We start from the raw sequence: 25,932 nt of genomic DNA on the forward strand, positions 1-25,932 counted from the left end.
AGTACCTCCACCTTATTTTTATTGTTCAGATGCCCCATCATAAATATATTCACTATATTTACAAAAATTTAGGGAAGGTAATCCAGAGTTCTATCAAAATATGGTAAAAGGGTTTTTCCTTGTTCAGATAACATATCTACCTCTTTCAATTGAAAGTATTTTTATTGTTTTGGTAATTCAATTTACAACTCTGATGATAAACTCGTTAGTTATATATATTGAAGGATACAAAATATATGTATTCAAATTTTTAGTTAATCATTTGCTTTCTGTATTTAATTTTTTTTAAAGAATAGTATTACATTAGTTTCTGATTTATTAAAGAAAAAACCCAAATAGGTTTCAAATAATATAATTGAGAAATAATTCAACCAATATAGTAATATTTTATTCAACTTCTAACTCATACTACGATATACATTTCATATAAATGTTCGGGGCCCTTAACTCCGTAAATTATTTTAGAATTTGAATGAAGTAATGGAGGGTTAAGTTGGTGTAATGCCGAAATCAATTCATAATCTATGAGTTATTCTAAAATTGTATTTATTTTTATTCAGTTACTTCTCAGTATAATCGTATGTCATCAGGAAAGTAATATAACAGGTTGGCGAAAAAGTTAATTTTTTGGACATGTTTGATAAAGAATAATAAATATCCCACTCTTCCGATCTCACTTTTTTATATTCATTGTTGGAGTAGATAAATAATTTGAACGCTTAAAAAACGTAATTTGAAAATTGGACAACATTTCCAGAATTTGTAATTAACTAAAAAACTAATGCATGATTTTTCATCTTGAAAAATGGTATAGAGTAAGTATATGAGGATGATGACATAATCTTCAATAGCTTGGTCAGCTGACAATAAAATTGTAAATGATGTAACCATTTTTTTAATTATGTAGGTGAGACCAGGAATAGATCTAATACTTTTTTTTTAATTTATAAATAATCTTTCCTCTATCGTCTACGAAATTTAATATTGCTTTCTTTTACTCCGATTTTAGTTTATAAATTGAGATGTTTAAAATATATTGCAAAACAATTATCCATTTTAAATAATGTTCCATATTACAAAAGTATCAATTTTTATGACGGGGTTGTTATTTATTCAAAACATTTATTGTGATACATCATATCAAAACATAAAATCCATATGGGCACAATTAAAAATAACTTTAACTAGTGGTGCCCCTTGCAAGGGTTGTTATACATCAATGGAGAGGTTTTGCAGTAGGGTTTGAAGGGTATTAACAAAAGATTAATGGCGTTAACTTTTAGTATAATTTAATTGTATGGAAGGACATAAAGATAATTAAAAAAGTTGTTTGTAATTCTTTGATAAAAACTTTTTGTTTAAAGTTAATAATTATTATTATTTGTTTAGTGTATCATCATTAGACAGACATAGCCTGGATTGAGTTTCTAAAATTAATGAATATGATTAATTTTTTTGATGTACATTACTTGTACTTTTGTTTTTGAAAGTATCATATCCAAATAAAATATTTATTTATATAATTTTATATTAGGTATTTTTTTAATCCTGTTATTTATTTTCAAATCCCAAAACAAGTACTTTCCTTGAGTGCTTAGCTACCCCATGAGAAAAGTAACTACTTTAGCAATATAGAAAGGAAATATAACCTTTGTAATTATTACTTACTAATTTAATTTTATAATGTATTAATTAACAATTTAAATACTTTTTTATCTTTGTATTTAATAGCTCAAAATTTATTATCCATAATTTTAGTTGAGATACATCATTTTGTAGACAATAAAATATAAATGATAATCTTATACATAATAAATAATTTTCAAATCCTACATGTTTTCAAAATCATATTATGTCAATCCACACTTTTTGATAAAAAAGCAAGATATTTATATGTTTTGGCCAGCCTCCACTCAAGGCCATTATTCTATTTTAAATCAAATTTCGTATTTTTGAAAACTGTTTTTACGTCAAAAAAATCTTTAAAAACCCTTTAACACATAAAAGAAATTGTAAAATCTGCTTGTACTAGTTGAAACTTGATTTCTTTCTCTATTAAATAAAAAAATCCATCAAAATCATACTTTTTTGTGTAACCAAAACAATGAATGAATTTGGTAAATTTTAATCCTATGATTATAAATATGATTTTATTTTTTCTCTATTTACTTTATAAAAAGGCAATCTTTTTTTTGTTTTTTTTTGCTATTTTTTCAACGCTTTTTGATGTTGAAAATAAGAATTAATTATTAAAATATATTTTAAAGACATATATTAAAAAATCTAAAACCACTTTTAAAATGTCTATATTATGTTTGAAACTCGAGTTATATTTTTTAAAGTTGAAAATAAATCCAGAATATGTAAAAATATATCATTTGCATGAATATAGAGTTTTTAATTAAAAAATATCACTTTTAAAAACTTTCTTTATAGTTTTCAATTTTAGAAAAAACTCTTTTTTGAATTGGTCTTATAAGAAAAGTCCATGTGTTTGTGTATCATAAGATGAACGAGAAAAAGAAAATGGGAGAAAAAAGAGATAGAGGAGACGTTATTCAAAAGACAAAAAGTGTTTAATTAAATACCTCTTAACTGAAGGATCCTATCTACAAGGAATTGGTTTTTGTAATTATGTGCTACTATACTCCCTTGAATGTTTGTTTTAGTCATCCATCCCTCACTACAGGCATGTATTGATTGATTTTGTGTCAAAAGAATAGGAAAAAAGGATACATGAGTAGATGGATCAATTAAATAAAATTAGTTCATACTGAATATATGTTTATTATTAGAAAATTTCCTTGAATGTACATCTTTCCTATTTTTTATTTTTTTTGTTTAAAAACAAGTCTGAAAAGAGTGACTTTGTGTCTAAGGAGGTTGAAATAAAAATTTATAAGTACATGGATCTATAGGATGAACTCATCTCCAAAAAATGTGTAGAAAGATGCTATAATCAGTTAATTTAATATTATATTTGTTATGAAAGAATACAAACAATCAAACCTAAGACTTTATTCATTTATATATATTATGCATACATTTGATGATACCTTGAACTATGATTTTATTATAATACTAATGATACGGATATTGTATCATTTTGAGTCCAAGCATTCGATGAATCTTCTTTTTGAGTTCATAATCATCTTCATAAGCCTTTCCAGAGAGTTACTCATATCCATCCACCGGACATTCATCTTTTGATCTAAACATACTCAGGAAGGATGAATTCGTATGATTGACAGTTAGCACAATTATAGAAGTACGTGGATATTCTCAAAACACAGTGAATCCAGAGCCAATTATTCAAAACTCATAGTTGACGAGCTCTTGAATTTTGTACATAGATACTCCTGAAACGATCTAGAAATATCCACCTTATCCATTCTACTCTCTCGAAGAATTTACAATTACACTTTTCATTTTTTAGTTCTGCCGCCTCTTTGCTTCCCCTCCCTCTCTCTCTCTATCCCTTTTTATCTTTCTCTCTCACTCAATTTCCTTTTTTACTTATGGCCTACTCCCAGTTAAAGTTTATTTGATGACCTTATCACAAATTTAAAATTTATATAAAATATTATATTAAAAGTTCTTTTTTTAAGTCCAAACTTTGAGATATCAAATGAGATATGCAAAGGTTTCAATACATATTTTTCTAGAAACTATGAGTCTTTACCTTCAACACCAAGGGCTGAAGAAAAAAAATTTAAATTTTCAAAATAACAAAAAAATTATGGGCTTTTTTTGAAAGTTTAGAGGTTAATATTTGGAATTAAGGGAACAAACACATTAAAATAACTATATTAAGTTAATGTAGAATTTTTCCTGTTGAGCATTGGAATTATTAAGACTATTTGCATATGATACTCAAATATTATTAACTTTGGATCAAGCCAATATCATCTTTTTGTAGACACTAAGCTTTTTGAATCTGTATAAATGAAATGCAGTATTAATTTAAAAACTTTGTTGTGAGGACAAATAATTTTTTTCCAAATTATTAAATAAATTATAGAATTTTTAATGCCAAACAAAAATTAATGCTATAACTATATGATAAAATAAGAATTTGCATGAAAGTTGGAGCAAATTTGAGATTTATAACACATATAATTTGAAGAATAGTTATGCGTCTTGGGTAAATAAACACAAAAGGAAATAACAGAGGCTACAGAAAAGTAAAAATTAAGAATTCATCCCAACTTCGAGGAACAATACATTTAACAATTTGTTTACAGAATACAAAAAATTACATACATCAAAAAGAAGTCAATAAATTCGATATATTTTATTGTCAATTTATTGAAAAAGGTATTTGTATCATTATAAAAGTATATAAATTATTAGAAAACGTTTGAATTTTTCCTTCATATTGAAATTAAATATCATATATTAATTTTTCTTTTAATTATTATATGTATTTTGAATTTTTTTAACACACATTAAAGTATGAAAATTGATAAAAAGGTTTTTGCAAAGTTAAAGATGATAATTGATGGTTGTATCAATACTTTGAGATTTTTTTAAAATATACTTTGTAATAAACAAAAAATTAGCATATAAAAAAAATATTAGCTTCTTATTTTTACAAAATTATTCATATATATTTTTAGAAATCGATTATTTATGCTTATAGTTGACATATGTAAAGTTTTAGAGATATTTATTTTCTTAAAAATATATAGATGTTAATCAAAAACAGATGCAGAAAAAAATAATATAGAAATATGATTATGATTTATGTAGACAATGTACATTAACTTTCGCATAAAAATTAAATATTCTACTGGCCTTTTTTTTATTTTAAGGGAGGTTATGAGTTATTTTTATGTAAAAAGAAAAAAAAATCATTCAATATCCATTCCCAATATTTTTTTATACTAAATAAATAATCATCACTTTGTTTGAGTCATTTATATTCAATTACTTTATGTAAAAGATATGAATATTTTTTAAATTTTAGGTTTGTAAAAAAATAAAATAAAAATTCAAGAATATTTCTATTTTGGAAAAAAGTTTTTAAATACTTATTTTTACTTAGTAGTATTTATTAATAGCTTTTGTAAAAAGCAATTCATTAAAAACTAATTGAAATACCTGATAAATGTACCTTCTACTAGGACATCAATTTAACGTCCGAATTAAAATTATGAAATTAAATATAAAAATATAATCACTTCCATAATACTTGTAAGCTCTATTTTCCAGCATAAAAGTTGTTACCTATTAACTTTGTATGTATTCTACATAATTTAAATGTTGCAGAATACTAGATGCATGAAAAAGTATCAAGATGTCTATTTGATGTTTCCATTAAAATATGGAATAATAATGAAATAGCTTATGCATTCTATTTACTCTATCAAGGGTTCTCAACTTTTTTTCTAATTTTAAAATTAATAGCAATAAAAAACGCAATTGACCACATAATAAAGTCCCCAAAATAGTAGAAAGAGTAAATAGGTATTAAAATCAAGCTCTATTGCTTCTTGGTATAACCACATATAGCTAAAAATTTATTTTTCCTGAAATGTCTAAATAAATATCCCTTAGTTTAAACAGTAATAACTGTAAAAATCAGTCCATCAATTTTGAACAAAAAAGTGTGCGCCGTAAATTTCTTTGAAGCTTGACACGGATGTCATTTGACGTTCTAGTGTTTAGCTTCTTGCTTTAATAAATATTAAGCTTTAAAATTATAATATTGACATATAATTAAATGAATCAAACTTTCTTTGTTACTTCATTCATGAACATCTAAAAAGTTTATGTTCAGTGCACATTGAAATATTTTTTTAAAGTGGTTTTAACTGCTTTTAGACTTTTTTTTTTGTGCCAGTGTTTTTATATGGACTCATTTAATCCCTTTTTGGATCTTGAGGGTTGGATCTTATTAATAAATAAGGAGGTAATTAGGATCCCTAGGATCTATTGCATCATATCTGACGTCTTCAAAAAGGTACGCGAATGACTTTTTTTGTTCATCTTTATTCAAAAGAATCACATTAAGAATGTCAGACCCCCGCTTGATAGATGATCTCAGAGGAAGAATCCCTCCTTACTTTTTTCAAAAGCTGTGACGAAAGGAAATAATTTGAAGGGGAAGAAAATATAAATGGGAGATATTTCTTGTTCTACTTGAAGATGATGCAGATAAATCCTTTCGTTTAGAAGTATTAGTACACATTGATGTTTATGACATTGGTGAGCTCTTTGGATTCAAATAGTACGAACTTGGCGGAGCGAATCCAAAATTTGCGTTAAATCAAGCAGGATTTTGAACAAAGTTTCCAATTGATATAAGAAGAAGCCTTGAAGACCTTAAGAAAGTACACTCCTTTATAGTTAAAACATTGAAAGGGCCTTTGTAAATGTGAATATCAAATTAAAAGGAATTGACAAAATTAATGTTATTACAAAAAGCTAAATCCTCACAATGGTTAACACCTTTAAGAGGTTTGATGAAGATAAAGCAGTTAAATGAAAAGTTTCAAAAAACTTGGAGAAGTAGTAGGGCAATACCCAAAGAAGAATCCAGCCAATGAATATGTAGGCTGATCGCCATTTCAAAGAATAAAAAGACGTAGGGAGAGACAGTAGTGACGTTATAGAAATTATTATTGACCCTGCTACCATACCACAGATAGTTCCATTGCAAGTACAAGGCAAATGACTCTCTTTCATGTTCACTACCTATTTCAGATGAAGAAGTTCGTATAGAGGTGATTATTTCTGAGTCAACTGTTGGATTGGAATCAAGAGAAGACTCATGATGTCTCGAAAAATTAGTACAAATGTGAGAAGCTTCTACAATCCATAACAAGAGGCTGGATAGTACTGATTCCTAAAAAAGGGGTGGCTACCGATATTAACAATGGGAGACCAAACAATTTTGAACCAATTTTGAACTCCAAAGTTGGAAAAGATCCAAAAATCTTCCTAAAGGGGAGAAAGAAACTTAGTGTGTTCTGCTGAAATTGTAACAAAAAAATGAACTTTTGATGCAATTATAGCTGGGGACTTCCGCAAAGCATTTGATAGAGACATTCATAGTCATATTTTGAAAGCAGTTAAAAGACTTCTTCTACAGAAATCCTTTAATCAAATCATAGCTCTTCTCTTCAATGACACATCAACTATCTCGATGGTTGATGGACAAAGCGACCTAATTACTTTAAGAAAGAGTTGCCGTCAAGGTTGTCCTTCAGTCCCCATTTTTTCTGCACTATAAGATCTTGGAGATTCAATAATAGAGATATTCAAGGAGTTTTGAGTGAATTTTGAGATATCGAGATATTTAATTGATATGTATGTTGACGGTGTCAAATTGATGTTAGAAGCTAAGTCTGAGGGTCAATTAACTAAATGGGTTGACGTGATTTTAAATTATTTCAAGAAGTATTAAAGGATGTGCAGTTGGAAGAAAAAACTATAAAAACCCGTTTTTCTTCCTATTGGTAAATTGAGCTATAGTAAGGATATAAAAATCACTAGTTGTTCAATTAAGGACACAGTTGAAATATGGGGATTATATGGGATACAAAAGGTGCCTCTCTTATTCAAACTGGATATTCTTAAAAAAGTAAGTCCGTTTCCTCTACCCTCATCTATAATTGGTGGATGTTAGGTACTGACTTGAGTAATTATATGATTTCAATGCATTCCCCCTCCATGGCAGCTAGCCAGAGAATTACTTGTAAAAGATACTCCAAATTTTACATCTTCCTCAACATTGTGCGTCGGAATTGTGAGAAAAAGTTTTTCTTTAAAAATAAGTTACACTCACAAAAGCTAGTATTAGAGACTTTATCAGAAAATAATTATTACAATTATTGATATTCGCGATGACTCAATGTTAAGTTACGGGAAATTTAAGTCCCCTCTTAAAAGAGCAGCATAAAATCTTTTGCCACCTGTACTTTGGCACTTGGTAATGAATTATTTGTCTCAAACAGAAGCAGAAGCGATAAAAATATGTTATTATTTTCTGGAATGACTAAATTTACCTTTTGCATGGACAAATATATTTATGGTCTCAATCTTTAACATATAGCATGGGAAAAAATTTATCACCGAATTTCAAATTTCATCAGGTAGCATTTATTTTAAGGCTCCCTGTAAGGATTTTGGTAAAATGTTTAATTCAACAATTTATGCTTTTCCAGTTCCCCAGCTATCAAAATTGTTAGAGAGTTAAACACACTTTTATTTCAACTATTACAGATAGATTTGCCATCGTTTTATTGTTATTTTGACTTCCATTGAAAAGCCGTAATGCTAAAAATCGAGAATTTGAACATGCTATTTCATGTTGCAAAAGCTTGATAGCAGTAAAATCAACTATTGCAGAACCCATCAGAGTAGAAAATCTTAGAAAAATAAAGATTGCAGCTGCAGCAAGATATTCGTCATTTTTAATCAAGATTCCTAATATTGGTTTAACTTGGAGATTTATTAATATATTATCCCTCTTGTTCAGTTTAAAGCTCCTGCATCGATTGGTTAGTAATTTTAGAAAATTTCAACATGAATCAATTTGTCTTATTTAATTTGTTGCAGTTAGTTTTATAATTTTATTTTCCAATATATTTAGTTGCTTAATTAATTTCAAAGTTTAGTTCATATTCATATTAAAAGCCGTGCATGGGAAGTAATCTTTTTCAATAATTTAAAAAAAGTATAGATGTATTTTGGTCGAGTAATTTTATTAATAATTGTCTCAAATGTCACAATTGTTTTCATAAGGATAACTTTTTTTTTCTAGAAACCTGATTTTAAACTAAAATGTTTATTTATATATATTATGTATGTAATCTTTGGAGAATGAATAAAACTAACAAAAAAACATTTAATTTTATTGCTCTTTTTATTTCAAGAAAAAGAGCCATTTTGCAACTGTGCCGGTTATCCTTACTTTAATTTAAAATTAATTAAGAAGTTATATTACTCCTTCTTTTTTACATAAGTATGCCATATACATATTTTTATATATTATGTCCTTACGAATTGTGAATGAATTTTCCCACACTCAATTTTATCAAGTCTCCCAAAAAGTACATGTTGTAAGACAATGAAGCTTTTTATTAAAAAAAAATCTAAATGTGACCATACTTGGTCTCCACCGTGTCATCAATCCTAGGCGTGATGCTCTTGCAGGTATTCTTCACGTATTCTTCCGTCATGTTGGTACACAAGACACCATAGGCAAAAGGATTGTAGTCTGATGAAAACGGAGACCACATTGATCAACTCTAAAAATTGGCCAAGTTTACTTCACTAAACTTTTGAATTTTTCTTTGATTTTGCTAGAAAGCATAATTGCCCAAAGAGTAGTGGCCTTCAACTGGAGAAATACCACACTGTCTCCTTAACCTGAATTCATTATTCATTGGGAAAGGTTGTAAGATAAAGACTTGAATATAGTTCCTAAAAGTAATTACAAAATGATGATTATATACACTTTTACACTCTGTATTTGACAGATTAATTAAGAAACTATATTTCGCGCTTGATATTGTCAACTATGTTTTATTCATGCAACCATAAAAGTGTTTGTTTATTAGCTATTTGTTAACCTTTATGTAAAACTTATTAATGATATTATAATGTTGCTGTTAATAGCTTAATTAGAAGTATTATTATTTAATAAAAATTGAAAGGGCAATGCATTATCTCAATAAAAGGAAATTTACACGTAATGTATTCCCTAACAGCTGTTGACTTTTTTTACAGTGCATCTTATTTGTCTTCAGAATTTGGATCTAGTAAATTATTATTAAATCTTGTAATCTTGTTAAATAATCAAAATGTTTCTATTTCGCCCAAAAATTCTATTTTTGAAAAATAACAAAAAAATCGGTTGATGCTCTCTTTTTTTCTATATTTTTTCCATGATAACATGTGTGATTCAATTTTTCTCAATTTTTTTTGAAAATTTATATATAGTTACATACTAACCTATATACCTACAAACTTAAACAACTCTACCTTTCAAAATATAAAGATTTTGGGTTTTAAAGTGTATCTTTTTGTTGGTGTGAAAATACAATGATTAATTAAATTTTAATTACCAAAATTAACAGGCCTGCCACTTTCTTTTACCCAAACAATGTTTGTTTGACACAGATTGGTAACTGAGTTACTTTCCTTAATCTCATAGCTTCTTGTAGCTAATTTAATGAAAAGTTGAGAAAATTTAGCTTTTCCTTTCTCAAAGATTGTTAAATTTGTCCTGGCTATTATGATTATTTTACATATTAAAAATTTTTACAATTTACAACCTTAACAAAATATATTTTATAAGAAATTACTTTACAAACTTTAAAATTTACTGCTAGCTAATACTTATGAACTTTCAAAATGGAGAGAAATAGGAACACTAAATTCTAGAAGGATACCAACATATACTAAAAGAAAACAATTTAGGTTACCTTCATGATGATGGCTTACAAATTTAATAATTTGTTTTTCAATTTATTTCTAGTTTATAGCTCTAATTAAACACCATGTAAATACTCAAACTATGAAATTCTTTAAAGCTTTTTCTACAATTAATTAATTTATTAACTTTAAAACTACAGCAAAGAAGAAAACATTGTTTATAATGTGATACAATTATATAAAGAATACATTTTGACTAATTAGACAAAATGTTTGTTTTGTTTTTTGTTTTTTCAGTAGAAAATTTAAGTGTCCATTTTTTTAAATCGAGGGTACAACGTATATTAGGTACAAATATAATTAAAGATTCATAACTAGGACAAAAGTTGCTTCACTGATGAAGTATAATCAACAATGCAAAAAAAAAATATATATATATGTTAGTGCATTTAAGGCACTGTCCATATTTTACAAATTTTGTTTTAAACATATTTATGTCTTATTTTATTTTAAGTATTTAAGCATATTACATTAATTAACAAACGTGAAACATTTTTGTCCGAATTGTTTCTACCTTGAAACTCATGAAGTTTATAAGCCAAAATACCTGCTTTTGCGACAATTATATTTTATATGTGTCAGTTGGTTAGTACATATTTTTCTTCATTTATAAGTTGTTCTCGATCGAGACATGTGATATAAAGAATGTCCCATATCTAACCCACTTTTCTCTTCCAATTTCAAATTTATTGTTTAGAAGATAAATAATATAAACGCATATCAAACATTCTTTATAACCTTGATAATCAATTTCACAATTTGTTAAGAACTTATAAACTAATTAAATATCAATCCCTAAGAAATGTTTGGATTCTGTTTCTTATTGGAGAAAAGGTTTAGAGATGGAATTATTATTACAATTCATGACAGACAAAAAACTTAATTTTTGTCATTCAAAAGGCAGAATATAAATTATTGTTACTTATAAATAGTGAAATCTTAATCTTTATGAGTTAGTGCTAACAGAATGATAAGCGAGGGTATATTAATAATTTATTAGGATTCATATTAACTATCTCTGTAGAGCATATTAAACAATTCCTCAGACAAAATTATATAGGTAGCATTTAAATCATAAATTCTCCTAATTCGGATTATCTATACATCTACGTTCGACTATAAATGAAGCCCAGATAATTAATCACCTGAAGTGAACTTGTTATTGAGAATATAGCCTTTTAAAAGTGAAAATTTGTTCTAAGGAATGAAGAATTCTCCCAGTATCTTCATCACGGTTTGACAAACCATTTTTACATGTAAATTATCCATAAATATGTCTATGATGTATTCATTTATCATTTTTTTTTTTTGTCGTGTGTTATAAAAACATAAGAATATGTAAACAGGTTGTAGACCTTAAATATATTTAAATTTATTATTAAAATGTATTTTTTATCAATTTTAATGTCATCCCTATATCCTTAGATAAGTGCATAAAATGCCTTATTTAGAAATAGCTAATGACGTGTTCAACCATGGTATTATATTTTTACTATTGTTGGGTTCGAGACTGAATCATTTTTTTTTTTCAATTAGGTCTTAAAGTATATTTTTAGACCAATTTGAATCGATATGTTATATGTAGAGATGAAAATCTTTTATATTTGGGTATTTTAAAAAGAAACCGAAAATTAAAATGGTAACCCTGACAATTTGAAGAATATTCTAGAGGAGAGTAGTTTAGCTGTCATAACGTTTCATCAGATCAGATATAATTATCTGTGAATAGAGCGGAAAGGGAGAAGGAAAAAAACAAGGATATAGGCAATAATTACTCCAATGTCAATCCTCAGTTCTACTTGGAGTCCGATAAGGAAATAACTAAACACAAAATCCTTAGGCTTACTTCATTTTCGTCTTTTATGTACAAACACTCGTGGTACATCAGATTTTAAATATAATTGTATGTAGAAAGCAATTAAGTTCACTACTCAGGGATAAAATAATAAAGACAACAGCTGCGGGAAAAAATCATTCAAAATAAACTAAATTTAAAATGGTGTACAAAACTTTTGCCCTGATTTAGTAAAAGGGGAAATATATATGTCTTCTGTCACAACTTTTATTGTATCTCTCAACCTTTCCTTTAAATAAAACAGAAAAAGGCCAAATCTTCCTAAATATACAATTGTTATTAGAAAATATTCTCAGTTGGTTAACGACAGCTAATTCAAATTCATCAAATTAACGCTTAGATCACTGATTAGGGCAAAGGAAGAAAAAACATCCACAGCTAAGTGCAGTGTACATATTAGTGTGATTCATGAAATGACTTTTAATTTTCTAAAAACGTCATTTTATGGACTGATTCAGACATGTTTATATATAGAAAGAGTTTTCATAAGAGACTAGTCCAGACTGAGCATGAACTAAATTATCTCGGTCTTAGAAAAATCATAATGGTGGTAGATTTACCGACGGACACTCAAAATAAATTTTAACATACTACTGATAAATAAATAAACAATTATCAACTCGTTTTGATGCTTTGTACTTAGTTGCAAAGAATATTCATAGTACATGTGAACATAAATCTCAATGGAGTTGTACGCATAAAAACTGAGTAACTCTTAAAATAGACATTAAAAAAATTTATGAGACAATTAAACATATAAGTATCTAAAAGACAACATAAATCTATAGGAGAGGTGCCAAAGAGTTGATGAAGACTAGATATATATGTAAATACATATATTTTTTATTTCATTTTTAATAGTTTAACGGAATATTAAAGAAAGTATAAATAATTACTAATTGCACGACGGAGTAAATCTAGACATGGATTTGTATTCCAATGGAATTTGACATCATGTTCAATTTGTGGTGTATTAACACAAAAATAAACCAGAACAAATATCATGAAAATGAGAAATGTTCGATGTATTTTATGAAGATAGAATACGTCTCAATAACACTCTAACAATTTAATTATGTAAAAAAAAAGTGAATAACTTTTTCAAGAATAATTAAACGTAACTTTATATTTATAATCAGTTAAACTACTTTTAAATATAGGCTGTAGAATTATAACTTGTCAAAAATGCCGCCTTTTGCTGCCATACATATCTCCACCCTTATCCTTAACCGTGGGCACACTAACTTCAAAGTCGATGTGCACATTTTGTCCAAGGTTTTCAGCCTGATTATACTTTAGTGGTAGGGAGCAAAAGTATTTTTCCCAATGGCAGCTAGTATATAGTGAAGGAGATTCAGGTTTGAAGATGACAGGGACAAAAGTTGCTCCAAACACCGCCTAGCTTCCTCACTTCTAGGTGTCCAATAAGTTTTCACTCCTGAGGAAAATCTATCTTGATTCTGCACCAAGGTTTCAACCTTTTCCTTAAGGATTCCCCGTTACATGGATGGATGAGAGGAACTACGCAGCAGACATTGTTAAGCTTTTCCACAATGGTCATTTAAGTACTACTCAACACTAAAATGTTTAATTAGTCGTTATCTGATAATGAGCATGAGAGCATCGAAGATATAGTTATTGCTTTTTGTTTGTTTGTTTGCTTTAAATTTTATTATTTTCGTGCTGTATATACCCATATTTTGAAGCAGTCGACTTTTAGGTTTTTTACATAGTCTGTTAAAAATAAGTTTTAATTTTGAAGGGCTGGGCTTTGATCAAGGGGGTTAATTTTAAACTATAACGTTTATCTATAACTATTTTATTGTAATCCCTTTTGATGTATTTTATTTGATCTTTATTTTCTTATATATAAATTGATAATATTAATAAAAACCCAATAAATAAAAATTAAATATTTGATCCTTAATCCTAATTTTATTATCAATTTTTTTATTTCATTTATTTAAGTATTCTTAGTATTACAGATGTTTTTTTAAATCCCTTAACTTTATTTTAATAATTAGTTAAAAATTAATATCTGTTTTGTTTTTACTTACGATTAAGTATAATGTATTCCAATGGAGGTATTAATATTAAACCAGACCGGAATATTAAGAAAGTTGTACACCGTTACAGAAAAAAAAAATTAAATCTTTGATCTTGAATCCTAATTTTATTTTCAAGTAGCCTTGAGTGATGTTTAATGTGTATCATGGAGCCCCTTCTTGATTCCATACCCAATTGCCAACCGTATAGGAGCTGCTGAGAAAAAACATTCTGGGCCAAAATATGACTATATATAATGCTATCAATTTTATAATTTATTCATACTGGAGGAGAGGCGTAACTGACATAACATTGAAAGATAAAATTTCGAAAGACAAAACATTGAACGAACAAAAATTTAAAACAGACAAAATTTTGAACGGACAAAACGTGGAACCTGCCACATTTTTGGGAGGATATCTCGAAATAATAAAAAAATCATGGTACTAAGGAAAATGCAAAAAAGAAAAGAAAAATAAGTCATAGGGCATGATGAAACTGTAACCAATTAATGCCTATTTACGTTTTAAAAATTTTAGTTAATTATAAATTTGTAGTAAACTTTAGAAAAATTTGTGCAGAAATAATCCTCAAATTTTATTTGATATTATTTATATTGTAAAGCATTTTCTTCTAAAAAAACAATAAATTAATAAATTATTCCTAAAAACATTTATATAACCTCACAAATGATTCCAGTTTTTCAAATTGAACAAAAATAATTTTAAGTTAATTATTTAAATCTCCATATACTTTTTTTTTGTCCTTCATGTTCATTTCTTATTTTATTTTTTAGAACACTTCAATTCGGGAGGACATAAGAAGTCCAATATGAAAGTACAGGTGCAAGAACATGTCCGGCCTATCAAATCTGATCCTAATAAGATATAGTTGCTTTTGGTCCCAGAAAAATTAGGGATCAATCAATATTAGTCAAAAACACCGGTTGAAATTAATAAACATTGAATGGGATGTTCATTAAATTTACTGTAAAACAGTTACGTTTAAAAAAAATCATTTCACGGAGTTGTTGGTTCGGAGCAAGTACTTTTTTTGTTTTTTTACAAAAATTCAAATGTTCGTTATTGTTTTGTTTTTTTCAAATATTTGTTTTCTTCATCTCGACCTTTTAATAGTTCCTTTTAGCAGTGAATTAGTATCGAAACCAATGGTATTCATAAAATTTCGAAATGCTTGACATCACCGATAATTTTCGTTATAATATCTTTATTATTCCATGCCATGCTTGAAGGCTAAAGGTTTGAATCTATCGTCATAAACACTGACATAATTAGAAGAAGCATGCCAAAAATTTAATTTCAGGTGAAATTACTTTTTCAAACTATAAACAAAACAACGCAGAGTTAAAAGTTACATTTATACTTTTGAAAATATGGCTTTCCAATTGTGTTTTGACATTTTGTATTTTCCAAGATTTGTTCTAGTGCCTTTTCTATCACTTTCAATTACTCACAACATAATAGCTGAATACTTCACAGACATATTTTTGTTAATCATAGCCTTTGTATTCAAATTTATGTTCAGATATCCGGTACTCAAAAGCATTATCTATAGTTTAAAACTGTCATTTGATTAATGGAACTTAATTTGATCCCAATAAGGTCTTTCAAATAAAAATCTATTACATTATAGGTACTTTATAATAACGTTCTTTTTCCTACTTTAAGTGTAATTGAATGTCAATCAAAAGGAATATTGGTTCTAATAATTTTTTGATCAAATTTCATCATAGATCAACTAATAATAAAAATGTTATCGTGACTCTATTTTGAGAACAAATAATTTAACTTGCTTTGTTTCAACATAGTTTTTTTTTCATAATAAAATAATTTCGCAGAAATTAATTACTTAATTTCTCTTCTTTCATATTTCTTCCATTAATTTAATTCTACTAATGAATTAAAATTAGATTTAAGAATAAGGAAACCCCATTTTATTGTTAACAACTAAAATATAAAAGTAATGAGAAATATATCAAACTTTATTATTGCTTATATTTCTAAAAAATATTTGTTTATCATATACATGTTATACCAAATTATTTTTATATATTTTTTTTTAAATTTATTTGTAAATCAAACTTTTTTTAAATATGCTTGCCGATCCATATCACTTGGTTATTATTATTTTATTTTTTTTATGTCGGAACATTTTGTCCAAAAAAGAACAAATATTGGGCCTGCCCCTGTCGTGGAAGAAGAGAATCATGGTTCAATTTTAAAAGTAAAAGATGGAAAGCGATTCACTCCGTAACTTCAAATATCGTCAGGATGTAGGATGTATATTCTTCAATGCTCCTTGCAAGGACTGTGGAAAGTTGTTCCTTACAGTTATTCATGCTTTTGCTGAATGTCCTTCACTACATAAACTAAAAATCATATTGCTTAACATAGGAGGAATAAGTGATCAATTAGTGACTGCTATTCTTTTATTCGGGCTCACTTCAAATATGTCGAGTGCTCCTACAAAAACTCGTGCCATAGAGTTGGTGCCTGTAGAAGTAGGATAGCAGAGAAGCTGACAGAACGTGTCCCTATCCAAAATAAAGAATTTAGAGCTATTTTTATTTCAACTGCTGCAAGATACTTCGTCTTTGCCATTAAAATTCCGGATTTTTCTAATATAACGTGGAAGTACATGAGGGATTTGATACGCTACTACCCATATGGTTTGAAAGACAATGTGACGTTTCTTCGCCGTCTAATACACACCCACAGATGGTTTAAAAAGTTTAGTGCATCCAATGCTTAATTGTTGTATTTTTTTTCTCCATCCTTCGTTATTGTTTTTTTTTATTTGTATGATTTTGATAATTTTTATTGATTTGTTTACTACCTGATCATGTTATTAACTTTATTGAAGATTTTATGAAATGTGATAAACTACTACCGAGTATTTCAATTATCGTTTGACTCACCGTGCTAATTAACTGTTGTAATTACTTTAGTTTAGGGTTTTAATTGTAAACTAAAATGTTTATTTATATGTTTTAATATATGTAACTTTTCTAAACGAATAAAGTCTTTATGTGAAAAAACAAAAAAAGAACAGAGAAAAGGAACATAATTAGTCAAATCTTCCCAACAATATTTAGACTTAGTATTCAATACTTGTTGGAAATTATTGACAGCTTAACAAGAAGTGCTGATTCAAATTCACAGCTTAATTTAGAACACTGATAATGGAGGAAAGTAGAACATTCGAGGGTTGATAAAAAAACTCAATATGGTTTTGTATGTTTGATAGTATAATGCCCTTGAAAAGTTTTAATCGTTTTATTTTTCAGTAAAATTATATTGGTGTAATATCAATTAATATGATATGATCCCGCATTATAACATTACTATACTTAACAGTTCATATCTCCATTGTAAATATATTTGTACAAAGTATACTCGTACTAATTACAAGATGATTTAACTTTTTTTAAACTATCACCTTCTATGTTTTTTAACTTCTTTGTAACACCAATTACGCATGAGGTTTTTTTATAAATATTAAAGGCAAAGTAAATTTGGTAATTGTCACATTTCGTAATGTATTAACGTATTTTATTATAAGTCTGTTTTTTTAACATAGTTCTAAATACTGAAAAATTATAGGTTCAAGTAGAAGGTTTGGGTATTAGCCAATTACGATTAATGAAAATTGCTACAACTAAATTATAATATGGAAGTAAAAAACGAAAAAATTATTCGTTAAAGATTTATGTTATATTAAAATACACATAATAATTATGAATACATTTGATAGTCGGATTTAATAACAACTCATATGAGAAAAGAAGGAATTACTATATAAATTTGAAAAATATGTAATGTAGTCATTTAACGACATTCAAGAGGAGATAAAAATTCCAAAACTTGAAAAACTCCTTTCGGACTCAGTTGATGTTGGTAGGATGTATTGTCAAAAGAGCCTCTTTCAATAAACAATGACTTTATCTTAATTCATGTACACAATCTGGTCATATACGACCTTTTCATTAAACTTTATTAGTGTAATATTAATTTTCACATAACTTAGAAGCTATGTTCTTGTTTAAGAATTCCTTATAGTTGTCTATAACACCCTGACTTTTTTGGTTTTTTTGTTTTTTGTATCTTATATAATATAAAAACTAGTATCTGTAATAAAAAAGTTAATTATAATTTTGTAGAATACTAGTATAATCTCCATTCTTGAAAAATTATACCTTGTTGAATGGGAAAGTTTTTTGAATGCATGTCGTTTGGAATCTTATAGCAACTGGCGTACATAAAAAGTAAAGATAACACAAGAGTACAGTATCACATCATTTCAATTAATGAACCAAACAAAGTCAAGTATTAAGAATCAAATCAAATCCCAAAATAACCAAATTTACCACTTGTTTATTGATTTGATCTACATTTTTGACAACTGTAAGGTGTCTGAAAATTTATTGGTTGAAGTGATTACATAAACGCTTGAATAATTATGAACTAACAAATTTGATATCATACGCAAATTAGTGTATTATTAGATTTATCTATATAGTTGTCGCTGATGGTGAATGTATTGTAAAATATAAATTCAATATGAGAGTTACACAATTCTAAATATTTAAGTAAGGATGTAGTATTAACAAAGTTTTAAATATATTTTTTATAGGCACACACTTTGAGAAACGCTGCTCTAAAGAGTGATTGAAAAGTTAGGAAAATTTTCAAAGATCGATAACATAGAAGGGATAGAACAATTTTTATTCCCATATTGGCTCAATACAACTCTTTAATACAGTTGTTAATGGCAAAATAAATTATCGCCATTTGCAACTCAATTATTTAAAACATTCAAAGTCCTTAAATTTATTTATGTATGAACAATGCTGTAAAAAAGATATCTTACCAAAAATCTATTATATTTATAATAATATTCCATAATTGATTCGAAGTCATAGTTTCTTCAAATAATTTTACCTTCGATTATAATAAGTAATTTATTGCGACTAATTTAAAAATTATGTAGGGAAGTACATCATATTACTCTTGTTAAATTTTAACAAGTTTTTATTTAATTATTTCATAAGAAATACGTTTTACTTTTTATTATATGTACATAAGTACATGCCTAGATATCTAATTGAATTACAATTTCTTTGTATGCTTTCTATTCTTATCCAAATTTTAGAGTATGCTCATAGGTAAATTCATTCATGAATATCAGAAAATGTTCGTAAAGATAAGATTACTCACGTAGTGTAATAAAAGAATAATCAGCTCCTATCTATGTATAAAAAACTTTGAATTGTCATTTGCTGATATAAGATGTTATTTCTTACCTTTATTATGGCATGAACAAATAAGCCTTATGAACAATGAATGTAAGTAAGTGAAAAAATTGCTGAATATTCTAGTGTGGATTTGCATATATAATGTTAAATTTCGTCGAAACTATATTTATTTAAATAATATGTTTTGGAATAAATCAGTGTGATTTACACAATGTTGCGCACATAAAAGAAATAAAATCCTGCAGTTTCCATATTTTTTCCTTATTTATATCATTAACAAAATAATGAAGAAATTACAAATTAAAAACTTCAAAAAGTTTGTGAGTATAAATGAATCAATGTTAGAGTATTTTTAAAATGCAGAGTAAAAAGATTATAACGAGAAGTGTTGAGACTAAAAAGCTTAAGTTAGTATATTAAGAATATGTACCATTTTATTAAATTTTGAGTAAACATTAATTTATATATTAATATATATATATATATATATGGAAAAACATTTGTGATATTAAATTGGTTCACAAAACATAAATTCAAACTTCTTTGTTCTTCTGAATACAACCAAAATATTTGAAACTCATTTATGTTTGTTTTTTCTTTTTTGCAAGCTAATGAGGATTGATAAAGGCACAATTCAAAACAAATAAAGTATATAATACTAATAGATTTAAGCATTTTGTTCTCATAAACTAATTAATTTCAAAAGTTTTACCTGCAATCGGAAAACTATAAATATAAAATCTGGTTAAACTATTTTTGTTCAGTTTAGGACTTCTTTTTTTTTTGAATACTTATATTATTCCAAAGGTAATCCATCTACCACTTTTATCTCAGATACTTTGGACTGAATTTTGGAGGTTGGGAGCTCCTTTTTGAACTTAAAAGAAAAAAAACACAATATAAACTCGATAAGGAAGATATTTTAACCTTTTATAATGGCACATGCTTTGGGAAAATCAATGCTATTTTAACAAAAAAAAACCAGAATTTGTTATATACGATGAAAATGCAAGGGATAATTAAAACTAATGGAATAGTATCTATTGCAAAACATTATATTCGCGGTTTATTAAGTATTTAAAGGTATTTTCTTTGATTATTTTATGCTTTATTTTGAAAAAAACTTTTCATGCCCTAACTTTGGAGCTCTTGTTTTGTTTTTTGTATGCCTGTCTACCGATGAAATTTTTATATAAATGTGTTTTAATGTATTTACTGCTTAGTTCAATGTTTGTACTTCAGTATATTGCTTACACATTAAGCATGGCAATTCTTTATTTATCTCGATTATATTTTGTTTAAGATTTATTCGTTTATATAAAAAAATTTAGTTTTAAATTTAAAGGAACTTGATTAACAATTTTGCTTCAATGTCGTTCTTCTTTTTCCCCCCCCCCTTTTTTTTATTGTCCATAGAGACAAGCTTATAAGTAATAAATGCTGATATAGAAATGCTTTTATACTCAACATATTATCTAGCTAGATATTGAGTGTTTTGATGACGTTACATATTAGATAATAACTCGAAGGCCTAACATTCATATATCTATTACATAAATAGACAAATTTCAAAAAAAAAAAAATCTGTAAGAAATTTTATCAATTGGCTTTGAAAGTAAAAAGTAATAATTATATCACATATTTAATACTATTAAATGCCAAAGAAATATATTATCCTCGCAAATATAGTAGTTAATTCATTGTCTACACTATGTAAATAAGAATTTATATTATTGTAATAACACAGTTTTCATACTTATAAATGTCTAAAATGTTACAATAGATTTTTGATGTGCTGTCAAGGTTTAATTTCTTTCATTTGTCAGTCTCATTTGGAAATCCAATTACACGGCTGTATTTCATTATTTTCGCCTTAAAAAAGGATTTTCTTCATATAAAATTTGACTTTTAAGAACTTAAGATAAACGATTTCAATAATAATGATGTCACTTGAAACTTTTCTATTGTTTAAGCTTTCAAAGATTATTTAGGCCTTCGTTCGTGCCATCATTTTTTATAACTCAATTAGTGAACTAAGTACAATAAATCCTGAGAATAAAACATAATTAACTATACGATAAACACAGTTGATTGATTTAAATAATTATACCATTTGAATTTTGTATCATTTTATAAGTATTTCATTCACTTTGCAGTTGTAAATATATATAAATATAATAAAAACACTTGAATGAATATCAAGAAACCAAAAAATAATCACTCCAAGGAATCAAAAAGGAAAAACAAAGTAACATCTTTTAGGCTAAAAAGTTAGTGAATCGCAGTAATAGTCGATTTGAAATGGCTAAACATACTTACTAAAAGAGAGTTATATATTACATTGGTCAATGTCAGCTTTGTTTAATCAAAATATAAGTAAATCGTTTTTACAGAAAATTATTACAAAAAAAGTGTGATGACTCCCGGATATATATTTCTCTGTCAAATAAATACAATGTTTTATCGTTCGAGCTGTTAAAATACACTCTTAACTAGAATTAAAGTATGAATGTATAAAATTTTCGACGTTTAAATACCTATAACTAATCGTGATTAGCGTACTCTGTAGGAGTAATGGTAAAAAGATTTATACAAATATATATAGAGATATCAACCACTGTGTAGGTTGAGTAGTTTACATTTTTTTAAAGCAGTCAACCTTTCCTTTTAATTTGCTTTAATTGTTTTGTGGTAAAGTTGAACCAACTAAAAAAAATCCATTTATTAATATAAATCAATATTTACTTCCTTTTTTTCAGATGTACCAAGTCATATAGAGGGGATAAAAAAAAGGATTTATGAGATTGTTTTTACTCAATTTTTGCATTTACCGAATTTGTTTATGCTTTAAAAGTTATATGGATATTTTCACTTCAATTTTGACATGGACAAAATAAGAATCAATCAAACATTCTCTTGCGTCATAATTAGTAGAATAATATTTACATTGACAAATCGTGAAATAAACTCATTCTTATATTTACATGCAGTATCAAAACTATCAACAACAATAAATGTAAACTTGTTTTTGTACGATAAATACAGGGTGGTTTAGAATTAAAGTATTATTCGAAAATTACATTACTCATATATGATAGTTTGTAGATACAATCAGAAATGATATTAATACTTTAATAAACATATGTTTAATATTGTCCTATAATTGACAATCATCTCATTCAATGTACTTGCCCTAGTTCTAAAATAACGTTGGGGATACCCTTTTCATTAACTTGAGTCATCCTACCGAATGCGTAGTTGAAATCTGGACACAGTTAATAAAAATGTATAATAAAGCCTATGAGAGAAATTGATAATTCCTTCCATCAGCTGACACCCCCTCCAAAATAATGGTCGAATTGTTGATGACTAAGCTGATCCTATGGATCAGGATGAATATATAAATATTTTTTTTGGAGACCCAATATTCCATTCTGGTCGAAAACAATGTTGCCACCATACTCACTAGACCTACTCGACTTTTCCTTCTAAAAATTAACGAATCTCAAGCTCTCAAACCTTCCACTGATGAGTATTGGAACTTTGTGATCACCAATTACATTATTACCGTCTGTCAGAGTTTCCGGCGATGACTGGATGTCATTACCAAAGTCGACCAAGACTACGTTGAAGATTAAAAATGCCAATAAATGTTCCAACATCTGTACAAAGTTTAGTGAATGAAGCTCCCTAGTTTCCAAAATAAAACTTGTTAAAATTCCAGTTTGAAATTGTATAGGTTTTTAATTAGGCAACCAGTACTCTGTCATAATATTTCTCACTTGAGTTACGAAATTTTCTTGACGCTTATACTATTATTAATTTAATAACTCGTAAGTTAATGTGATTATCATTTTGAACCAAGCTGTATATGTTAATGCTCATTATTGTGTAGAATTATTTGTTATGATGAAGTCGAATGCATGTTACTTCTATCTCATATAAAACCTTGCTTTATTATTTATTTATGATACTTAAAATGCATTTTTGATAGACTTTTCATAGTAGGTAAAACTCCATGTTTAATGAGTAGAAAAAATATATTTACCCCTTATTTACATTGAAAACATTTTATATAGGCACAAAATATGAAGACGTTACGTTTCATGTCACTGATCATTACACAAGTTTTTTTTTTTAGTGATAATTATTTAAAACTTTTTTGTTCCCTATGAAAATAATTTATGGTACATAAAGATATACAGGGGAGTTCATAAATAAAAAGTATCAACCTTTCATATTTCAAACTTTTTATTTATTACGTGCAAACAAGTCAACCCACTATAACATTAAATTCGATGAATGTGTATTTTTAACCATTATTCAACACATATTTGTAGATATTATTTGAGTATATGTTTTTTTTAATTAAGTAATGAAGGAAGTAACCACTCGTTAATTTGGTAGCATTGTTTTAATGTATCTCTTCATGATGGTATCATCACATAAGATATTGTATTTTATCATTAATCCTTATTTGGACATGTGTTTGATATAAATACATATTATAAGTGTGGCATTTACTGTATGGCAAAAGATGTTACAAGTATCATTATATCATTAATACGTACATAAATTGGTTGTAATGTAATATAATTTTGAGCTTACCTCCTAAAATCTTTGCTACAATAAGCATAAATTGCCGGATTCATTCCCGAATTAATCCATCCCAGCCACGTTACAACTTGAATAATGAAGTCCGGATTAGCAATACAATCACTACAGAGTCCCGATATAATGTTCGTAATAAAAAAAGGTAGCCAGCATATAATAAATACCCCCATCACTGTGCCTAAAGTTTTTGCAGCCTTTTTCTCCTTGCTAAACTTCATAATCTTCTTTGAGAAACTGATGCTATTTTTGTCACGATTGACTAAAGTACAATGCACATCATTATTATTTGACTTTTGGGAGTTATCCCGCCCTCCACCTCCTCGATGGATCCTTAATGTGGAGTCTGGTCCTCCCGTTGCAGCTAAAACTTTTGCTCCTAACTTTAAACTACGAGTGTGTTCTAGTGCAGCTTTGTATATCTTTGCGTAGGCAAATACCATGATTGTAAGGGGTCCGTAGAAAGAAACAGTTGATGAAAATATCAAATAGCCCATATCTTCTGTGAATGGACATTTCCACTCTGGAGGCACATTTTCAGCAACAAGTCTCCACCAAGCAATGGCTGGAAATGAAATGACAGAGCTACAGACCCATACAAGAACAATAAGTATAGCTGCTCTTTTTCCTGTCATTTTATAAGGATACGTCATTGGATCCGTGATTGCCCAATATCGATCTAAACTAATGACACAGAGATTCAGAATGGAGGCAGTAGAAGCAAGAACATCCATAGAATGCCAAATATCACACCAATCTGGTCCAAAGATCCATCTTTGATCCATGGCTTCGTAAGTTGCTGAGAATGGCATTACAACGAGACCAACAAGAAAATCTGCTATTGCTAGGGATGTTATGAAGTAATTCGTTGCTGTATGAAGTGATCTCTTTTTTAAAACTGATACTATGATGAGAGAGTTTCCTAAAACTGTAGCTACTCCAAAACTAATTAGAATAGCAAATAAATAGCCCCGTTTAAATGTGGGAACGTTATTGTCATTTAAACAATAGACACAGCTGAGATTTGATATATTTAACATTCTGTTTGATTCATTCATGTTTAATATTCAGTAGAATAAATCAAACTGAGTTTAATTTTAAAAAAATACTTCTTTTTCTTTTCTTTTTTACACTCTCTGTCTCCGCTCAATTTCTTTAATCTTATTCCTTTTGCGTAGTGAAGGAAAAAGTACACGATTCGTCCGTCCTTACTCCTTATATAATCGTCGGAGGAGGAGGAATACTTTTTTTTTACAAAAATTACCACAAGTAGCTGGTTTTGATGTAGACTTTAATGATATTGAAAGGGAATACGAATGCAAATTTTCCTGGCATTACTTGAATAAAGTTTTGTACACTAGATAAATTGTGTTATCATTTGTAGCTAATGTTGAACCAAATGAAGTGTAATTAATTTTAAAAAGATACCATATATTTATTTAAGAAAATGATACGCCTCTTAAAAAATATACATATGTGTGTACATTAGAGCGTTTCAGAATTGTAGTTACTATAGATTTGTAAATGGAGGAGCATTTTTTGACGATTGGAGTTAATTTAAGCTCATGAAGATAAATAATATAAGATGTAGTAAAAATAAATACATTATCTTAATGTTTCCTTAATGTTGACAAACAAAAGAGTGATTACAGCATGCTCAAACTTGAAGATTTCCATTATTTTATTCACTATTTTACAC

At 27.5% G+C, this 25,932-nt stretch overlaps 1 protein-coding gene across 1 annotated transcript in view; it reads right to left on the bottom strand.

Moving 5' to 3' along the window:
• LOC121132231 (dopamine receptor 2) overlaps positions 1-25,326 on the bottom strand; it is a 152,408-nt gene extending 127,082 nt beyond the window's left edge. Inside the window, exon 1 of the mRNA XM_040727618.2 lies at positions 24,231-25,326. Within this exon, the coding sequence (XP_040583552.2) occupies positions 24,231-25,291 (1,061 nt within the window). The 5' untranslated portion in view covers positions 25,292-25,326. The remainder of the gene's footprint in view (positions 1-24,230) is intronic.
• Between the last annotated feature and the right edge of the window lie 606 nt (positions 25,327-25,932).

Source organism: Lepeophtheirus salmonis, chromosome 2 (genome assembly GCF_016086655.4).
Source record: "Lepeophtheirus salmonis chromosome 2, UVic_Lsal_1.4, whole genome shotgun sequence".
NCBI lineage: Eukaryota > Metazoa > Arthropoda > Copepoda > Siphonostomatoida > Caligidae > Lepeophtheirus > Lepeophtheirus salmonis.